At 36.5% G+C, this 23068-nt stretch overlaps 2 protein-coding genes across 2 annotated transcripts in view; one reads left to right on the top strand and one right to left on the bottom strand.

Moving 5' to 3' along the window:
- Positions 1-1349: 1349 nt before the first annotated feature.
- Coq9 (ubiquinone biosynthesis protein COQ9, mitochondrial) lies at positions 1350-2925 on the bottom strand. The gene has a single exon (XM_081735711.1). It carries the CDS (start codon positions 2225-2227, stop codon positions 1442-1444), a length of 786 nt encoding a protein of 261 aa, XP_081591837.1. The 5' UTR covers positions 2228-2925; the 3' UTR covers positions 1350-1441.
- Positions 2926-14778: 11853 nt separating this feature from the next.
- LOC145668138 (E3 ubiquitin-protein ligase RNF180-like) overlaps positions 14779-23068 on the top strand; it is a 75067-nt gene continuing 66777 nt past the window's right edge. Inside the window, exon 1 of the mRNA XM_081735706.1 lies at positions 14779-14798. Within this exon, the coding sequence (XP_081591832.1) occupies positions 14792-14798 (7 nt within the window). The 5' untranslated portion in view covers positions 14779-14791. The remainder of the gene's footprint in view (positions 14799-23068) is intronic.

Raw genomic sequence — 23068 nt, 5'->3', positions numbered from 1 at the left:
TTCCTCCGACAATGGAATTACATATACAGTTACAATACCATGAAATCACATTATTATTATTATTATCTCGGAGTATTCTTAATCAGTACCCAAAATTGGAGACAGCGCCCTAACCTTCTATGCTACTCTAATGCCTCTACTTATCCAGCCCAACCCAGTGGATTAGGAAACAAATCACTTCATGTAAAATTAGTAAAACTAAGAAATCGTCAATAATGTAAATGCTGGGCATTACATAACGACTTTTGTAGATACTACTACCTAGTGTTCATAGTAACGTCTGTGGTGGTCACCCTTGACTATAAATGGAAAATTGCCAAAGGGTACGAGTTTCTAAGGCATCGGCTGACTATTTTAAATATACAACAATGAGCTTATGATGCACCCTTACCTTCACCTAAGGTGTCACGATACCCACTGCACATCTATTTAAAGAAAAATTAGCGAAAGGATTTTGATATTCGAACAATATTTCAATTTGACTTGATTGAAGTTTAGCTCCCCTTCTCAGCACAGAGGTTAATATCAGACTTACAGTTTAAATTGGACAGCCAACCATAATAGTGAGTTTAACGCTCTCCCACCGGGAATTCAACTAGGAACCCCGATCGCCAAACGCTCTCACTAGCAATTATATCAGTAAGAAGAGATTTATTCCAAATATTGACGAGTGTGAACTTAAGCTGGACAACTTTTGAAAATGATAAATATTTGCATACCATAAGTTTGTAGTGCGTTTGTACCGGTTTGTACCATAAAAATTTTCGTTTCTACCGGTCTTAAATTCGAAAAATAAAGTGGTCCTGCTAAGTTCACGTGAACCTAGCACGACCAGAATGCGAACTTTTACAAATCTGAAGATTTTACTGTACGAATCGTTTGTTCTACGTTTGTACCAGTCTCAAATTCGAAACATAAAGTGGTCCTGCTAAGTTCACGTGAACATAGCAGGACCACTCTATGTTTCAATTTTTTTCGAATCTGAGACTGGTACAAACGAAAATTTTTACGGTACAAACGTATGGTATGCAAATATTTATAATTTTCAAAAGTGGTCCTGCTAAGTTCACATTCGTCAAATATTGGCGGCAAGGTTCTAGAACACAGGTCCCCCTTCCCATTTAGCTGTAATAAAAGACTGAAAACAACGTGCCCTGCCAGGCTGTAACCCGCCTTCACTCGCTCACGCTCGCTCGGCAATACTATTTCAATTAAATATTAAACTTTGGTACATAAATGAACCTAGGTACTCACCTATATGGGGGGAGGACCTGTGTTCTAGAACATTCCAAATATTGGCTATAAAATACGCTGCCTGAATTTACATAAATATATTAAGAAGATGTAGCTAACAATCCATATGATTTTATTAAAGTCGCCTAAAAAATACAAAAACAAGGGCTCCACAAAAGCAAATTACTTTATACCTGTACATTTCTTTTTAACGTAGTCCCAGTATGTTTCTCAATGTAATTAATCCACCACTAGCAATCTGTATAGTTTGTTGAGGTATTTTTGCAACCTCATTTGCAACATGTTCATAGTTCCTTAGTCCTTCTATACGTCTATCAAGAAATGACCAAGTTTCGATAAAATCAATCGAATTATCTTGAATTAAGCACAACTGAGTACTTTCGTACACTGCACCAACAGCTGCTCTTCTCGTGTACCAACCAAAATCTACAGATCGATCACCTGCATAGTAACAAATGTCATCCAATAATTGCAACAAATTTTCTAAGGACGAAGGTGCATTCTGAGGTAAAGCCATTAATCCAAGTGCTTGTTTCCAAGTACCTACAAAGGGGATTATCATTTCTAGTCGCGTTTTAATTGCATCTCGAACTGATTCATAATATCCAGTTTCGGTTGACCTTTCTTGTAATTGTGATAACAACTGTTCATTGCAAGACTTACAAAAATAATTCACAAGTTCTACCCCACCACTAGGAAACAAACCATGAGACACTGCAGTATAGCCAACAGATTCTGCTCCTGAAGCTAATGCCTCCTTGCTCCAACCATGTACAGGAACAAACTGCAACGATGCATTTAGAATTTTACGTTTGATAGTCTCCAATTCATTACTGTCTGATGAATGGGACTTGTTTGTTTCAACATTCTCACTGAACCGGTACTTCACTGAAGTTTTAAAACGTTTAATTCCAATATATGAAGTGAAATGAAAATTTTTCACTGACAGTATTCTGTAACTTAGATTAATCATGTTTAACACTAGCAATTTGTAATTTTAGTTTACACTACTGTACCCATGATACAAAATAGTTGTCCAAAAAACATACACCACAGAAAATAACTACAGGAATATTATTTCCGATGTGTTCTATTTCGAACAACTAACGGTTTACTCAATGTATATCAAGGAAATTCTATTCCATTTAATACTGACAATTTATTATGAATCAGCAACTTGACTTTGAATATTATTCCAAAACACAATTAACACCACAAATTTGTATATACCAAAACAGTGGACTTCTTCTTCTCTTCATAGGACTATTATCAGTCAAATAGATAGGTGCACCAGCTAACTAGTCATCTGTGCTACTAATGCTAAATGGTCAAATGTGTAAATCAAACAGAGGATTTATGATTCAGGAACAAAATTGAATAATACAGAACACAATTGGTAAGAAAGGTCACAATCGGAAAAAAGGTCAAAGTCAGGAAAAGGGCAAAATCTGGAAAGAAGTTCAGACGGTGAAAGAGGGCTGAAAGCCAAGTTGAACAGGGCAAAAAGATAGAGGAAAGTGGGAAGTATAAAATGAAAAAAGAACAAAGAGTAGAAAAAAGGAGAGGGTGTATGTACGCGTAAATGTAAAATAAAGTGTAAGTGTAGTGTATGTGTATAGGAGATCCCACTCAACTCTCTTCCCCAGAGAGCACCACCACACACGAAACACTCGCTGTAACGGCCACTGTCAAACCAGTGGACTTCACTGAATAAGTTACCATCAATCACAGACTAATGATCGTAGTGATTGAGCTATATCGACCATGTCACTGAAATTATTTTTGTGTAGTAATATGACAACATTATTGATTAAAAGTTCACAATAGTACTGCAAAAAAAAAAAAAAAAAAAAAAATGGATAGCATAGATGAATCGATTGCCTGATTAGGAAAGCATGTTACAACTATAAAATATTTATTAAATACTGATATGGAAAGGCATATAGATAGATCTTTATGTAACAAAAAGGATCGCATTAGTTAAAAAAAAATGTCATAAGGCAGAAGATGATTCCACATAAAAAAAAGTAGATGTAAAAACTGAATGGATTAAAAATAGAACATCTTAACACCGGCATCCACATAAATTTCCTTGAAAATTTCTAGGAACCTAGTGATATAGTGGGCCTTATGCAGAGACGTTCTGACGCGTTATTACTGCCATACTAAAGAGTTCGACTAACATATGTTTCCTGCAGTAGTCATGCCCGTGTAACGTGGGTTCCTGTCACCACGGCATGGCGCGTCCTCAGGTTGCGGATCGAGGAGAAGGCCTCTAGATATAGAGGTTAGCTGCGAATATACTGAATAAGCAGTCGCGGACAGACGACTAGGAGTGGTCCTCCAGCTTGGGGGTTTGGGTAAGGCTAACACCCTTATCCTGTAAAGAAAGGTACTTGTTCAGAAACATTCACAAAAGCCTCGGACAAGGACTGATAACTTGGCACGACATCAGCAAAAGAAAATGGACATGAGATTTGGAACATGGAATATTAGAAGTCTTTATAGGGCAGGCGCGTTAAAATCTGTAACGAGTGAGTTAGAGAAATACAGGATGGACTTAGTAGGAGTTCAGGAAGTTAGGTGGGAAGGAAATGGATCTGAGAAATCCGGAAATTTTACGTTCTTTTACGGGGAAGGAAATAAAAATCACCAGTTAGGAACAGGGTTTTTCGTTCACAAACGAATATTACCAGCAATTAAACGGGTTGAATTTGTTACTGACAGACTTTCTTTTATTACTCTTAAGGGGCGGTGGTGTGATATTATTGTTTTAAATGTACATGCTCCAACTGAAGATAAGGGTGACGATATAAAAGATAGTTTTTACGAAGAAGTGGAACGGATATTTGACCAACTCCCGCGATACCATATGAAGATTCTATTAGGGGATTTCAATGCGAAGGTAGGACGAGAGGATATTTTCAAACCGATTATAGGGAACGAAAGTTTGCATAAGGAAAGTAATGACAACGGTGTTAGACTCGTGAACTTCGCAACATCCAAAAACCTAATCGTGAAGAGTACAAAATTCCCACATCGCGACGTTCATAAATACACTTGGACATCACCAGACGGAAAAACACATAATCAAATTGATCACGTTTTAGTAGATAGAAGAAGACAATCTAGCATAATTGACGTCCGGTCGTTTAGAGGGGCTGATTGTGACACTGATCACTACCTGGTAGCAGCGATAATACGGGAGAGATTATCGTTGAATAAAAGTAATATTCAATGTCCGAAAACGGAGAGATTTAATTTAAAGAAATTAGAAGAGAGCCAGGTAAGAGAGGAATACCAGATTGAAGTTTCGAATAGATTCGCGGTTTTAGAAGACTCGGACTGCACTAGTGTTGAGGATACCTGGATTGAGATTAGAGATAGCATTAAAAGTTCAGCAATAGAAAAATTGGGACACGCGGAAATACGTAGGAACAAACCATGGTTCGACCAAGAATGCATTAAACTAGCAGAGAAGAGAAAACAGGCAAAATTACGGTGGCTACAAAATCCGAATGAAATAACTACACAAAATTTCGCAGATATCAGGCGGGAAACTTCCAAAACTTTTAGAACAAAGAAACGGGATTTTTTGAAAGCTAAAATTAAGGAACTTGAAGATAATAGTAAAAATAAAAATATTCGAGACATGTATAAGGGGATCAGCGAATTTAAGAAAGGCTATCAACCTCGTGCTTATATTTTAAAGAAATCTGACGGAACAGTTCTCACTGATACGAATAGCCTCTTAAATAGATGGAAAGATTTCTTTGACGATTTGCTGAACACGCAGCCAAAAACTAATGTGCGTGGAGAAAAGGAGATACACACCGCAGAACCGTATATTCCAGAACCCAATCGAATAGAAGTGGAAGCCGCTATAAAGAAATTAAAGAAACACAAATCTCCGGGTGTAGATGAAATTCCGGCTGAGTTAATTTTAGCTGGAGGCGAAAAATTGTGGAACAAGATACACAAACTCATTCTCCTTATCTGGAACAAGGAAGAATTGCCACAAGAGTGGAAAGAGTCAATCATTGTTCCAATTCACAAGAAAGGCGACAAAACTGACTGTAATAATTATCGAGGCATTTCTCTTCTGTCAACATCCTATAAAATCCTTTCAAATATTCTGTTAGCAAGATTGACCCCATACGCAGATGAAATTATTGGAGATTATCAGTGCGGATTTAGACGGAATCGATCAACTATCGACCAAATATTTACCATTCGCCAAATACTCGAAAAGAAGTGGGAATACAATACCCCGGTACATCAACTATTTATTGATTTTAGAAAGGCTTACGACTCGGTTAGGAGAGAAACATTATACAACGTTCTTACAGAACTTGGAATACCGAGAAAGCTAATTAGATTAATTAAGATATGTTTAAGTGAATCCCAAAGTAAAGTCCGGGTAGGAAAATTTTTGTCCACGAGCTTCCACGTCGAAAATGGCCTGAAACAAGGAGATGCGTTGTCGCCATTATTATTTAACTTTGTGCTGGAATACGCCATAAGGAAAATCAAAGATAGCAACCAGGGCCTAGAGTTGAATGGCATTCACCAGGTTATGGCATATGCTGATGATGTAAATTTAATAGGGGATGATAGGAGAACAGTAGAAATAAATGCAGAGATCTTATTAAACGCTTGCAGGGACATGGGTTTAGAAGTAAATGCAGAGAAAACTAAATACATGGAAGTGTGTCGGGACCGTAATACGGCAAATTGTGGAGACGTTAAAATATTAAATAATACTTTTGATAAAGTGGATACTTTCAAATATTTAGGATCAATATTAACAGACGAAAATCATATTCACGAAGAAATTAAATGTCGACTAAAAGCAGGGAATTCGTGTTACTATTCGGTTCAAAATCTCTTGTCGTCGCGAATTCTGTCGAGGAATTTGAAGCTTAAAATATATAAAACGATAATCATGCCTGTTGTTCTGTATGGTTGCGAAACATGGTCGCTTACTCTGAGGGAAGAACATAGACTGAAAGTATTTGAGAACAGGATCCTGAGAAGAATATTCGGACCCAAGAGGAACGAGAATGGGGAATGGCGGAAGCTTCATAACGAGGAACTACATAGTTTATACGGTTCACCCAACATTGTTAGGGTCGTCAAGTCTAGGAGGCTTAGGTGGGCAGGTCATGTAGCTAGAATGGAAGAAAGTAGAAACGCTTTCAAAGTCTTGACTGGTAGACCCATAGGAAAACGACCATTAGGAAGACCTAGGTGCAGATGGGAGGACAATATTAAGATGGATCTCGCAGAGATAGGAATACAAAGTAGAAACTGGATGCAATTAGCTAAGGATAGAAGTCAGTGGAGAGCTTTTGTGAACGCGGCACTGAACCTCCGGGTTCCATAGGCCACAGAGTTAGTTAGTTAGTTAGTTAGTCATGCCTTTAGTATGGCGCTAATCATACGTACAAACGACTCTGCATAACGCCCAGAATGTTTAATTTCCTTCTTTCCTGAAGCTTTAAATCTCAGAAATTGGTGAAGGTAGATGCTAAGTCTAAAGTTAGAATACAGGCTGCAACGAGATTTTTCTATTACCATTGAACGACACAGCATCACGCACAAGGACCAGGGCCGCCTCTATTATATGTGCAACACATGCCTTTGTACAAGGCAAAATCTATATCACAACTGTATTATTTAAAATAAATATTTCTTGTTGGAAACAGACTTGATGATGATGTTGGTTACATTTACTAATCTAACCTTCTATTTGAATACTACATTCATAAATCATGTTTAGGTCCCATTAGTTTAGAGTCACATGAACAATGCTACAGCAAATGGTCAAACAAATCCCAGCATGAATTGCGTAATTGTTGTCAAATACAACCACTCAATTCTCGAACAGTGACGAACGCCTATTCCATTTAGTACGTTATCACAGTTTGTGATATAAAAACTACTCCCTTCTTTGTCACAAACAAGTTTCTGATCATTAAAGGTCGAAACATTTTTTTCCCATTTTTTAACAGATGTAGAAGGAAAATCAAGAAATAAATATAAAAGAGCTAGTTGCACTGGAATACTGATATTGAGATTGAAGCTCAATATTGAATTCTATAAAAAAAAAAAAAGGTGATCTTTCCTCTGCAAGTGCGTTTGATTTATCTTTCACTAACATATAGAGTATTATTTAAAGAAAAAGACACAAGGAGATCGTATTTCTAAAGTTAGGCCATTCTGAGTGCGAGTGTTCTTTCCCTCTCTTTTGCTGTTCATGATGGGTAGCATACTTAAAATCGCGGCTTTTAAGACTTGATTTTTCTGCAGAAATGACGATGTAAATTATGCAATTGTACGGGGCAGCAAATTGCCTAGCACATACAATTTTTTTTTCTTAATTTTTGGGACAGCCAGGTGAATTAAGAGCATCAACCTTCTTGCAACTTGTAAAGGATGAAACTAACGCCTTTGGTTGATCTGTAGATGGCCTATTACCGATGTTGCTAAAGCAGTCGAGTAAAACTGATTGAAGTTACAGCAGTGTCTGTTTACATCATTAGGTGAATTTGAAATTGCTCTAACGAACACTTTCGAATCTGATAATATGACATTTAGCGTACAAGTTAAAGCTAGCGTATAGAATATTATCTTTGACCGTAGGATTCACAAAAGCTTGCGCATATTTGTGTTCAATCAACTCCAGATGGCGTCAATACCAAAGAAGGTTTTCGTAGCGCAGTGAATATCGTTGGTCTCGCGAAAGATGAAAGAATCCTAATTGTACACCCTCCCCGCAGCTTTTTCGAGTTATTGTCCGCGGTGGAGAGGCTAGAATCGGTTTACTACACCAAGGAGAAGTCCAATATATCTCAAAATCAGAGACCAGCGATCGTAGCTCGAAGTAGGCAGGCCGGCAGGGTCAAGCAGGCAACACGAGGTATTAGCGGAAGCGACAGTGACTCCGATGGAACCGATCGCATGAAAAGGAACTGTCGTAACAAAGGCAGACGATCTAATAATGACAGCCGGATTCAGCTTCGGATGACGGAGAACACAGTGTGAAGTGATGGTGGCTTTGACCATGCACAAACACTGAAGCAACGAGCGATGACTGAGAGGCAGAACAATGACGAGTGGAGAGCACAAGTAGACGACCGGAACAATCCCCGTGGGATGAGTTCCAGTTAGGAAAACTAATAAGTTCTGGTTCGCTCGCCCCACCTGAGACCAGGGCTATATGTGAGGGGCAGTATGAGGAATTTTATGTATGCGGTATCACATCAAGGAAGGAGGATCAAGAAGACGCTTCGAGTGAGATAGAGAATAAAGGGGTACATAAGCCAGGCCAGATGGCGTTGGGACATCTTAATGCTAAGGTGAGTGTGCATATGAATGCCTTTATAGATAGAGGAGTGAAGTGTCACTTCTCAACTATGGCGCTTGGAGGAAGATTATCCACCAGTTAAACACACCCAGGTTGCAGAAGGCGAGAGAAGTGATGCTAGTCGACTTCAGGCAGGTGAAGATTCCCTTGTCTATGAGAATCACTGTGAGAGCCGATGTCTTAAACCAGTTCGGGACCAGCATGGATTTCCAATCCCAGGCAGTGACTTAGGGCAATCCTAGGGCAGGAGGATCTTGAGAATGCTAACACTGCCGAAACCTGACTTGGACGAAGAAGGATAAGAAACGAGGATAGGAAAAACTCTTGGTATTATGTAGCACAAATCTCAAACTGGGCGAAAAAGGCGACGGGACGACCTCAGAGCATCGGTCTCTAACTCACGATGAGACGACCCTAGAACAACTGAGTAGTTTTTTTTGCCAAGTTTTCTTATTAAATGCTTTTCATTAAATAAAGTAGTAGTTCTCTTAGAAATCAAAAATAATAACTAAGGATATTATTTATTTTTTGCCTTCCTATGATCTTGTAATATTTTATTCCTAATCAATAAAGAATAATATAAATATTCTAGTAAAAGTACCGGTTTCTAACACGAAAAGCAATACAATTTATAGAAAATATTTTATTGAATAATTGGAGGTAAAAAGCACCGAGGCTATATGAAGTGAGACCTATTGCTCACTCAAGGTACGAACTGCTAATTGAATTTATATCCTAAACAAGTACCCTCACTAGAGAACCAATCCGAGATCACGTGCACAGAGACATACATTGGTCACTTTATGCTATGGGTTAATGGATATCGTTCACTAGGTTACATAAAGCAGTCCGAAACATGTATACAAACATTAGAAACTATCCGATTCAATGTTTTTAGTGATGTTAAAGACAGGAGATATTTAAACTACTCATTCTCCCCAAACTTCACATTCACTGAAGACTGGTTGCTGTTCGCTTTAGAAGAGGATAATCAATCTGAGAAGTGGGAAAAAATCTAAATACAACAAGAAATCTGTGAATATTTCTAAAGCCACTCAGAAAATATTAAAAAGAACATAGGTAAAAGATTTGTAGCTTAACAAAGAAGATGAATACAAATGTAGCTGCGTTACACACACCTAGCATGAAACTGAATTTGAAAATGAAGAAACTCCAGAGAAGAGGATTACAGAACAAACTTCTATCACAATACACGTAAAGATTGACATTGATGCGCAAGCACAAAAAAAGATGAATGCACCCATAAACCAAAAATACTTACGTACACAAACTAAGAAGATAATCAATACAACAAATATGTTCCAGGAATAAGAAAGAAGACACAGATCTAAACCTATTTTCACCTGTGTCAGGCACGTAGCCAAGGGGGGGGTCCGGGGGTCCGGACCCCCCCTTCGAGCCCAGAAATAAAAAAAATAAGGAACGACGAAACAAAAAGAAACAAGAAATAGGAAGAATCAGCGTTAAAAATAAAGATAAAATAAAAATAAATTTTTATCATCGCTTCCCTGTACTATCAAACATGTTATTTCAGAAACGGTTTTCTACTGCTCCTTTAACATGTCATTTGGTACAGACAGTAATTGACGGAATAATAAAAACAAAAAAGTTATGTGGAAAGCAAGTCCTGTTAACATTTGATTCAACAGAGAAAGGAACGCAGATATAAAATATTTTACAAAACATTATTGGATACGTACTTTTTTTTAAATAGTTGAGGTCATAGTGAAAGGAAAATTGTCGTATTTGGATGAACAGAAGAAGGAACGTAGATATTGTAATTTTTTAAAAACATATTTTTATAAATATTCTTTTATTCGAAATTTCTTCATAGTTTGTTACTAAAATACTTACTAACATGCATGGGCGCCGATCCTGGGGGCCGGCCCCCCAAGGGTCATATAGGCCCCCTTGTTGTATTTATAAATATAGGGCCTACAATATATTGGCATATTTGAATGCACTTTGTTTTAAAATCCTCATATATGCCTTCTGAATCTGAATGGACCCCGAAATTTACAGAGAAATCGGCGCCCTTGCTAATATGTCCTAATTTTAAAGTCTTAACAAACCGATATATGTTGCTAGTAAAATAGTTTAAATTGATCAATCCCCTGGTGTGATAACCACAATATTTCATATCAAACTTCCCCCCCCCCATCACGAAATCCTGACTAAACGAACCAATATATCTTACCAGTAAAATAGTTTAGAATAATCGAACTCTGGTGTGATAACCACAGTGTTTCATGTCTCGGACCCCCCCCCCCCATTACGGAATCCTGGCTACGTGCCTGCCTGTGTGGTTGTGGACGTACCCAGAAGAATCACTATCATTCAAATCTGAGACTACCTTCAAGAGAAGAAAGTTAATTTTGATAACAAGAATCTAGAATTTAGAAGCACCAACTAGTTACAATTGACTTTTCACACACTATGAAAATAAAGTTACACCCTACTGGATATAGATGTAACTATAGGCGGAGAACACCAGAAGATTACAGAATTTAGAGGTAGTGATGAGCGCAAGACTCTTGGTCTTGCAGTTTTTGCAAGAGTCTTGCCTGCAAGACCAAGACCAAGACTCTTGCGCTAGAGTCTTGCACGAATACCGGTACTATTTGAATATTTTTATAGAATGTAAAAAAGAAGAGGAAAAAAATCATTACATCTTTTACTTGAACTTCTTGGCTTCAGTATAAATTCCGCTGGAGTGAATGTGTTTCCAGTAGTTTATGCAATCCGTGTGAGTCAATTTTCCCCTGTAGCATATAACTATAGTATGTCGTTTTCTGAATTGGCTGTTCGCTTTTTCTGTAGATATTGCTCGTTTTCAAGCCACACAGGTGCCATCTTGCGCCATGTGAGCATTTTGGTGGACAAACACCGTGTGGGGGGGGGGTTTCTCGCCGGTTTTCCGTTTCTTCCTACTTTCTTTCCATCATTTCAGTCATTTCTTATCATCACTTTCTCCCTTATCCTTGGTGCATAATCGTGGGATGTTAAACTAGATATTTCATTTCATTTCAAAGTATATTAGTGGTGTTCTTCTACTAAAACTAAAGAGAAATGTAATATTGAACATCGGTAATTCTGTACACCATAGGTGCCGTCTACTTGGGTATTGCCTTGGCTCCGAGACTCAAGCATCCGTTGGAAATTTTTAACAATATTTTCATGACATTGACGAAAGCTTAGTACATGTGACCGCAAGTTTTCTTTCATGGGCGGATGCTTATACATTGAATAATTGTTTATCAATATAACTTTTAGCATCCTTAGGTATACGGCACAACGAGGATTGAGCGATATAACATTATACCTACTACAACAATAAATCTATATTATAAAATTGAAAGTGACTATGTTCGTGACTCCTAATCTCTTGAACCACCCGATCGATCTCAATCAAATTTTCAACATAGATGAGGTTCGGTCTTAGGGTGGTTTTTATCATATCACTTTAACAGTAGAACTTAGGAGAGGAGGAAGGGACGGGAAAATGTACATAAAAACTTAATGGGCCTAATGCAGAGTCCTTTTGACGTTTGATTAACACCATACTACAAGGTTGACTAACGGATGGTTATCAAAATGGTATTCAGAGACCCTGATTAGGACGTAATATTGGACGAAGTTAATCACTGGTGGCTAATTAATCTAGAGCAGAGAGTAATCTTTTACCCACGGTTTAGCGTGCGAAACAACATTTCGTATTTCATTTGTTTTCATTTTTACAGACTACGCATGCGCTGATCTACTGTTCCGTAGTTGCCACATTTATTTTACTCACTGATGCATTGGGGTCCTATAAGTTAATCATACCCAAATCATCATTTTAATTGCACTGAAAGTAGACTCTGAATACCAAAAAGTGCACTTTCCTTAGTAAAAATTTAGTATGCTTACTAACTAGTCTGTGACTAACCATCGATTAACGAATTCTCTCTGAATACTGCCCAATAACTCTTGAAACACCCAACCGATCTCGGTCACATTTTCAACATAGATGAGGTTCAGACCTAACATGGTTTCTGTCATATCACTTTGACGGTGCAGCTTAGGGAAGGTGGAGGGGAGAGATATTTTATAATGATCGAAAATGACTGATGTTAAGAGTGGAATCTATAGTTTTGGGGGGAGGGGGAGATACATAAAAATGATCAAAAATGACCAAATGTCAGTGTCGAATCCATAGTTTTCGAGGTCGCTAAGGTGAACAGTATACTTCTGATACCATTTAAATGCAAATTCAGCACCGCAACTTGGGCAAGGGGACGAAGGAGATATACAAAAATTATCGAAAATGACCATTATCGTGTCGAATCCATGGTTTTCGAGGTCATTGAAATGAACAGTGACACTTCCGATGCCATGCCTCGCAACATAGGGAAGGAGATGATTTATAAATTTATTGAAAATGAACGATATTAGTGCCGAATCCATAGTTTTCGAGTTCTGTGAGATGAGCAGTGACTCTTCTGATATCCTTTAAATCCAAATTCAGCCCCGCAACTTGGGGAGGAAGAGGGAGAGAAATATAAAATAATTTGAAAATGACAGATATCAGAGAGCGCTTTAATAATAGTAAACAGTGACTGACTAACGAAACATTTTTTAAATTTAAACTTGGAGTTTGATGCCGCTATTTTGTATTTCTAATATAGGTCAAACTTCACAAGACAAATAGTTAAGTCGTTTTCAGTTTTCACTCAAATTATTCTAAAATATTAAGAGGTTTGATTATAATAATTATTATTTTATTTTTACTATCTTTTTTATTGAATATTGCTAAACATATCATTACAATCATCATCATCATAGCTATTCTGTCATTATTGCCAGGCCATTTGGTGCAACTGAAGCTTCGATGTACGATGGTCCTCAGCTAGTCTCTTCGTCTTGACGTAGCAATTTTTCCTTTTAAAACCTTCTTTCAACTACAGTCTCCTTCGCTCCCTCCCTCTCTTTCCTTCCACTATACCCTATGGCACGTCTCTCGTAATACAGTTTCTCCTCAGCCAATATTCCAACCAGTTCCTCCTCCTCCTCTTAACAATATCTAAAATTATTTTCCTCCTACTGCTAATATTTCTAACACCTTCTCATTCATTTTCCATTCAACACAGTTAATTCTCTCCTTTCTTCTCCATGCCCACGTTTCGAAAACCTGCAATTTTTTTTATTCCTTTTGGGTAACGTCTATGTTTCTATCCCATATATTCTATACTGGAATCAGTAAAACAAAATCTCAATATTTAATTAGAAGTTTTTTTAATACAAGGATTAGCTAATCATGGTTGAAAAGAAAACTCTGACGCCTTTAGAGTGTAAAAATAATTTTTCAGTTCAGGGTATTAATCTGAGTAGTCTTGATTTTCTTCCATGCGTCTCAGGGGTGGGCTCCCCAGTTTGGGAACCAGTGGAGTGTTGGATCTGTTAAAAAATATAAAAGGATTACGAAACGTTGTGTTTATCTTATTAGTGAAGCGTGGATACCCATTTAAAAAAATAAAGGTCACCATCTTTATTGTACACCATCACCATACTTACAAGGAAGGTAAACTATATTACATGTAGAAACATACATTGTATTTCTGTTACTATTGGCGCATTGTAGAATTTATTATCCCTTATATCAGAGTAAAATTTACCTATGAAAAGCATAAAATTTCTTAAAAGTAAGACTTGCAAGACTCTTACATGCAAGACCAAGACTGGTTGTGCAAGACCAAGACCAAGTTTTCCAGTGCAAGACAAGACCAAGACTGGATGTGCAAGACCAAGACCAAGACCACCCCGGTCTTAGTCTTGGTCTTGCATTTGCTCATCACTATTTCGAGACTGACCCAGACTAACTCTGTGCTGGAATTCTTGTCAATATGGGCATACCACACAAATTACATATACATTTGGTGGTTTTCACATAGGTAACAATAAACTAACTGAAATAGTTTCCAGTGTTTTACTTGGATTCATCGATATAAAAATAAATAATGCTGGGATGAAAAAAATGAGTCACACGAATTAAGTTTACGAATATTTACGGATAACTATTAAGTAACAGATAATAAATGCTCAACAATATATTTTATATGCTTAGATACAGAAATATTTTTATATTGTGATGATCGTGTGGAAGTACAAATGATGGGTAAGATTTCATTTACTTTTTTAAAGCAGCTGTTAACGTGCACTAACGCAGAAACTTCACCATAACATTGTACTGATTCTAAAAGAAAAAATGTTAAACAAGACAAAACTGAATGCAGTAAAGATTTGAAAATCATCAACCAATCAGATTGCACGAAAAATAGTGATCATCCAATCAGATTGCACGAAAGATAGTGATCAACCAATCAAATTGCATCAACAATAACTTTGCCAGTGTCAGATTACATCACCTTGTGATTAAATTTCAGTGTTGTAGCATGTATTCCCTTAAGACTATGAGTCATAAGATTCAATAAGGTTAGCTATCAGATTTCTAAAGCTCAAGGTCAAATCAATCACCACAAATGATCTTAGACTATGAGCTGTGACTAAAGTTCAAAGTATTGTTTCAAATTTCGCGCCTTATGTTAAAGTTCTGTTTATCACAATTCCCAAATTTAAAGAATACTTCTCTCGATATACCTAAGTCTTAGAATTAATCATATCATTATATGTTCAATAAGGTCAATAATGTCCGTCAATTGTTTACCTGAGTAGAACCAACTGTTTTCTACAAGTGTATACTCAAACTTAAGAAGTGCCACAACAAAGGAAATTAATCCCTGTACACTACCTCATCAAGGTCAATCACGTGGTACATCGTATTGCTTACGTTTATATTTGGTCTATAGGCTGGAATAATCAAAACCAGTGACGCAATTTCATTTGACAATTCTCAAATTATCCTACAAAGTTTCAATGTACCAATGTCCTGGACTCCTAATCCCATCATAGGTCAATAACTGATCACGTGATCATACTGATATTTGACAATGATTTACCCAATGAATGAGATACTATCAAAGTTTAAGAACAATTACCAGACATTAAGAAATGTACCCCTCCCAAAATTTAAGATTGGTACACAAATACACCTGTGTCTTATGAAAAGGTAATAAATCCTGTACTTATTCAATAATAAAGCCGTATATAAAAAAATAGGTCAATAACCTTTGAATTTTGAATATTTGGCCATAAGAGGAACACCAACATCTACATTGGGTCCTAGAAAACGTTTACCGAATTTTATTTGATAATTCCCAAATTTTAAAAGGAATATAAACATGTGAAGGTAATAAACCTCTGTACATACCCATATAACGTGTTAAATCCTTATCAAACGGGGTCAATAACCTCTGAAATTTGATTTTTGGTAGTTCTTTACCCATGAAAGGGAACGAGGTGGACCATCCAAATTTATAGTGATACATATTGAAGTCCTGTACTATGATACCAAATGCTTATATTAAACAATTTCTAAAACCGAGTGGATGAGCCAAGATAGTCCTCCCAAATTTTTAAATGGTGCATCAATGTACCCATATCTTATGATTGGAAATGCACCCATATTATAACGACTCACCAAGGGTAGTCGTCAACCTGGTTCGATCGATGATATATAAATCTTGAGTGGTAGTAATAGTTTGCATGTAAAAATATCTTTAATAAATATACATATTATTATTCTCACCTTTTCTATCAAAATTATAAAGTCGATGAACGGTATCAAATGGTTTATTAGTTGATACACTTTTATGTATTTTCATTCAAATTGTCATGCACACATACAAGATGATTAGGTATCCATAAAACAATTACATAGCAACTAATGACATAATACTATCTATATCTCTTACAGATATTAAAAACATTCTTCTTTTGTTAATATTAAATTAACATTCTATTAAGTATAGTGCACATGTATGAGCACTTTCTGCCCAAGGTACAGGTAATTATTAAACTATCCAAAGTATTTCGTTATATAAAATGTCGCCCAACAATTGGACTGAATATAAAAGTCATAAGCGAGCTTGGCTTTTATCTTCAAGAACCACTGGTCCGTTTACAATAATGATCTTACATTACATATGTTCATCACATTTTGATCGCCCCTCGTATGTATCTTCATTACATACATATAGACATAGATACATTTATAACAAATCTTTCACTTCATTAATACTTATCTTTCATTACATTAATTATATTCATTTCATTATCATTCATTACATTATTATTATATTTTATTATTAAAATGTCGTCGTCCATTTATTTAATCTTTGAAGGGTGCGAAGTCAAAATCGTAAGAAACAAACATGAGTTACCATTATCCAGGGCGCATTATATAATAATTATATTAGGTGATATTTTAAAATAAACATTGGATCGATAAGGCATCAAAATATAGGAGAATCTCATTCAAGATAGTCGTTGAATAATTAACTTAATAGAATGAATCTTACACTTAACATAATCTTTGGCAGTTAAGTTTTCAACACAAGTCAATCTAATATAAATAATCTTTGCTTTTAATCATTTATGAATCGAATTATAATTCTTCACATTAACAAGAGAGAATTAAAATCATTTGAAAATTAACTTTCCAGTCTATCTAAAACTATATCTAAGCACTTCAAGTATTTATAAGAGTCGTTTTCATTATCAACATTAACTCATAAAATTAAAAATAAAAGTTCACAAGAATCTATAACTGATATGGGTTTAACCTAATTTCATTAACGGTAATCAGCTTACATTCATACTTGCATATGATTCTAATAAAGTACATTGTACTGCACAATCATGATTAGGTTCCACAACATGTTGTACATGTATTTCATCGTGATTCTGATTTTGATACAAAGTGCCATCTCTTGACCTCCAATTACGTCTATCCATGTAGCTTGTTGTATTCCTGTAATTTCGCCCTATATTCTGATTGTTTTTATGTCTACTTCTGTTGGGTGATCTGACATCAGGATTATCACGATTAATTAGGTTAGGCGGATTCCCTACGTAACTTTGCCTATTTTGCTCGTTTTGATTGCTAGAATTTACTCGGCTTAGGTTGTGTTCCGTATCATTCACACTTCGGATATTTAGATTCCGAACAGGTACAAAATGATCTGAATTATTTTTACTTTTACCTACTCCTGCTTGTTGATTCATAGCATGGTATTGTTTCATAGCATTGGACAAGCATTAATAAATGGTTGAAACTCATACACTGTGTAGAGAACAAGATCTGTTGTAACTTAAATGGGAGCAAATTTCGAATCGATGCTATTATTCTAGATTCTGATCGCAAGGGATTAACGACTTTTAATTCGTTGTATGTATTTACAACAAACTCTACAACAGATTTGTGCAAACGAGGATTGAAATGTTGATTTCTAATGGTGGCATCTCGATTTGCAAGCAAAAAGTCATTTTCATAATTCGCGATCAATGCCGCTTTGAATTCCTCATATGTATTGATGTGATCACGTACTGCTTTAAACCATAAAGAACATGGTGGGAGTAATAAATGAGGGATTAATTTCATATATTGTGATCTATCTATACTCATTATATTGCATTCGTCCTGAAATTTTTCCAGGAAAGAAGTAGCGTTTTCATTACATTTACCACTGAATTTACTCATAGCCCGTATTTCACTCATCTTAACACTTAACTTTACCTTTCTTTTATCATTCCGTGTACTTATTGGGTGACAATTCCTATCCATGATGTGATATGTCGTTGCACCATCCCTTTTCCGCCCATCTGTACTCTTCGGATGAATTTCTTCCAAAATAATATCCTCATCAGACACAGGTGAAGGCGAAGTCATCTCTGGTGAGTGGGGAAACTCCAAGCGCTCACTACCCATATTATTGTGGTATGTGTTGTCCTTAACCTGTAGCGTCCTAATTTCTTCCTGTAGAGTAGCTATCAATTGCGTATTTGCACGTATGTTGTTAGAATTATTGATGACCTGAATCTTTTGCTGTTGAACAGATGATTCTATTACTTCTAAATCCTTTTTTACATCACTGATTTCTTGGATTTGGTGGTTGTGCTTATCTTGACAATCCTCAGATATTTTTTTTTAACTTTTCCTCGAACTGCGAGGAGATGTGATTCATCGCCTGGACAATTGACTGTTTCGTTTCATCTGACTTCTGTTCCATTCGTCTACTTAATTCCTCGTATTGCTTGTTGGATTCTTCAGACTTCTGTTCTATCTTCTGTTCTATCGTCTGCTTCAATTCCTCATATTGCTTATTGGATTCTTCAGACTTCTGTTCTATCTTCTGTTCTATCGTCTGCTTCAATTCCTCGTATTGCTTATTGGATTCTTCAGACTTCTGTTCTATCTTCTGTTCTATCGTCTGCTTCAATTCTTCGCATTGCTTGTTGGATTCTTCGGACTTTTGCTCTATCGTCTGCTTTAACTCGGTAGTCATCTGAATCAATTGTCGCTGTAAGGCTAGCAAGATTCGGTCTTCTGATGTCATTCCTGGTGCTACACTATATTCACCGTTGTCACTATTATTGGATTCATTCTCCATTGCTTCACCGTTCATTTTTCTTATAATTATCCTACCACTCCTAAGTCTTGTGAAATTTGTATTCATTAACCTTATTACAAAAGTAAATTCACCCTTACTTTGCTTCGGGAATGAATTTACAGCAAGTTCCCGGGTGAGGTAAACCAAAATTTTTATAACGACTCACCAAGGGTAGTCGTCAACCTGGTTCGATCGATGATATATAAATCTTGAGTGGTAGTAATAGTTTGCATGTAAAAATATCTTTAATAATTATACATATTATATTCTCACCTTTTCTATCAAAATTATAAAGTCGATGAACGGTATCAAATGGTTTATTAGTTGATACACTTTTATGTATTTTCATTCAAATTGTCATGCACACATACAAGATGATTAGGTATCCATAAAACAATTACATAGCAACTAATGACATAATACTATCTATATCTCTTACAGATATTAAAAACATTCTTCTTTTGTTAATATTAAATTAACATTCTATTAAGTATAGTGCACATGTATGAGCACTTTCTGGCCATGGTACAGGTAATTATTAAACTATCCAAAGTATTTCGTTATAATATACATGACCATATAACCATATAAGGTAATAGAACCTCATCAAAGGGGAGAAATTGGGCCCAAAACCAAACACGTGGTACAACATATTGCTTATGTTTATATTTTGGCATTTTTTTACCCATGAAAGGGAACAAGGTGGACCACCCAAATTTATCATGATACATGTTGAGGTCATGTACTATGATACCGAATGCTTAAATTGGAAAATTTCCAAAATTTAAGGGGGTTGGCCATGGTACCCCTCCCAAAAATTTAAAGGGGTGCATCAATGTACCTATGTTTTATGATAGGGAATGGACCACTATACATAATCATATAACCATATAAGGTACCTCATCCAAGGGGATAAATTGGGCCAAAATCAAACACGTGGTTGTACTAAAATTTGGCAATTTTGTACCCATGAAAGGAAACGAGGTGGACCACCCAAATTTATAGTGATCTATATTAGGGTCCTATACTATAATAACAAATATATAAAATGGGTAATTTCCAAAATTAAAGGGATGGGCCAAGTTACCCCTCCCTAAAATTTAAAGGGGTGCACAAATGTACCTATGTCTTATGATAGGAAATGGACCCCTATACGTGACCATATAATCATATAAGGTAATAGGACTTCATCCAAGGGAATAAATTAGGTCAAAAACGAAACACGTGGTTGTACTAAAATTTGGCAATTTCGTACCCATGAAAGGGAACGAGGTGGACCACCCAAATTTATAGTAATATATATTAGTGTCCTATACTATCATACCAAATGTGTAAAATGGGCAATTTCTAAAATTTAAGGGGTGGGCCAAGATACCCCTCCCAAATTTTTAAAAGGGTGCACAAATGTACCTATGTCTTATGATAGGGAATAGACCCCTATATATAACCATATAAGGTAATAGGACCTCATCCAAGAGGACAAATTGGGCCAAAAGACCAGACACGTGGTACAACGTATTGCTTACCCCTAGAAGGGAACAACGTATATGTTGGCAATTTTGTACCCCTAGAAGGGAACGAGGTGGACCACCCAAATTTATCATAATACATGTTAGGGTCCAGTACTATAATACCAAGTGTTTAAATTGGGCAATTTCCAAAATTTAAGGGGTGGGCCAAGGTACCCCTCACAATTTTTGAAAGGGGTGCACAAGTATACCCATATCTTATGAAAGGGAATGAACCCCTGTATACGCCCATGTAACTATACAGGATAATAACACCTCATCAAAGGCGATAAATTAGGTCAAAAAACCCCGAAATTTGAATTTTTGGCAATTTTTTACCCATGAAAGAGAACGACATAGACCCCAAATACTGATAGAGGTACATACTATGGTCCTAGACTACCACACCCAATTTTTAGATTTGGCAATTTCCAAAATTTAAGGGTGGTGGTCCTATATACCCCATCAAAAATTTAGGGGGTGGGCCATGGTACCCCTGCCAAATTTTAGAGGGGGTGGTCCTATGTGCTCCTAGGTCATTGACTCTGGACCAAGGTCATTGACCTTTGACATATGACGGGGGTCAAAGTCCAAAACGCGATAGGGTGACCCCATTGCTACTGAGTGGCGAAACTGTGACGTTCACTGTGGCTTCATGTTTTTGTTGTATGGGCAGATCCTCCTTTTTATAACATGCTTGGTTGATATACGCATTTAATTCGGGTTGTTATGCGCATTTAAATCGGGGAATTTCTAGCCTTACTTTGATATCGAAAAATAGTAAGAAATAAAAGGACAACTAGATTCGTTTTGTGATGGGCATGCAAGATGGCACTTACTGTTAGACATTGTCAGAGTGTATAGATATTACATCAATATTACATCCATATACTCCATCAAATTCATATTACATCCATATACTCCATCAAATTCACATTACATCCTTTACTATATAACATCCATATACTCTGGACCTGGCTAAACCTGTGCTCAGTTTTATGAAATGTTTATTTATATGTGTAAAGTATTTCAAAGTCACGACTTCATTATGAAGGAAGAAACTAGGGCTGCACGCTATAATGTGTTGTTGCCAAATTTGTACGTATTCTGTGGCAGTAACAACAAGGAAATTCCTTGTTCACAGTGTTGCAAAAACTTAGTATGAATTTTGGTGAGAATGGAAAAATAAAAGATTGCCCTATTGATATATAGTTTACTTCACTGGCATTTTATAATTATGTTGAACAGTTCAGAGAATGCTATTGCGTATTTTGAACTCAGTTTATCATCCGTTTATCATATGTATATGTATAGGTTTTTGAAATTTGCATTTCAACTATCTTTCCTTGAAAGTTGTTCTTTTACCAGGGGCCCCGAAGAGAATTTTCAAGGGGCGCCCATATCCATGGTTGCTGTATTACGTCTGGTATTCCTGGTATTTAATATATGTGGTTTGCAATAATTCCTAGACATTTTCGTGAGCCAGGAAAGGGACCGGGCCCACCTTGCAACTCTTCGGGCGCCCATGTCTTTTAGAGAGTGTAATAATATCACTTCGATACACAGAAAATATTTACCTTTTTTCTGTTTTTAAGACTTTCAAACTATGCTGTACATAAGTATCGGAGTTTTTACAGAACGGCCGTGTCCTCCAACATTTATTAGAGCAAAACCGATAAGATATCCGTGATTTTTTTAAGAGTAAATTCAGCGTTCCAAGAATAGGTTTCACCTCATTCAGTAACTCTCTATTCAACTGGTTGTGGTAGATTGTTGCCATTTCCGGTTTCAATATTAATCACCATAGAACAAAATTGGTAACAGATAAGGACAAGCGGCTTTTTGGAATCGATTCAGCGTCTCAAGAAAAGATATCATCTTCACCAAAAGCCGAAAGTAGTAGAAATTTAATGCTATTTCCGGCATCGATATAGATCTCCACAGAGCAAACCCAGTAAGGGATAGCGGAAATGCCTTTTTGATGTGGAATGAGCATCCCAAGAATATCTTCATCTTGACACATCTCCTTCTATGCGTACCGAAAATTGTAGATATCTACGGTTTCAGGCTTCAATACGGATAGGAAAAGAATGATCATAGATAGCGAGAAACAGTTTCCTTTTAGATGAATTCAGTGTTCAAGTATACGTTCAACTTCTGACTTTATTCTTCTATTGGAACCAGAAGTGAAAGAAATAAACTTCTGCTTCCGGTTCTAACATTTGTTTTCATAGAGCGAAAGTACAAGTTTTTGAATATCAGCTGTGTTGAAGAACGCCGGCTGATAACGCAAACAACGACGACCAACGTTCTGCGCTTTAGTGACGTTCGTGAATCTCTGTCCTACCACGAATATCTTAATGCACCAG

Source organism: Thermobia domestica, chromosome 13 (genome assembly GCF_964235325.1).
Source record: "Thermobia domestica chromosome 13, izTheDome1.hap1.1, whole genome shotgun sequence".
Taxonomy (NCBI): domain Eukaryota; kingdom Metazoa; phylum Arthropoda; class Insecta; order Zygentoma; family Lepismatidae; genus Thermobia; species Thermobia domestica.
The sequence above is the reverse complement of the archived record's forward strand: the minus strand, read 5'-3'. Positions and strand labels throughout refer to the sequence as shown.

What these genes read in the sequence shown, in the direction of transcription:
- Coq9 (XM_081735711.1), bottom strand. Translation starts at nt 2,227, where the DNA reads ATGATTAATCTAAGTTACAGAATACTGTCAGTGAAAAATTTTCATTTC.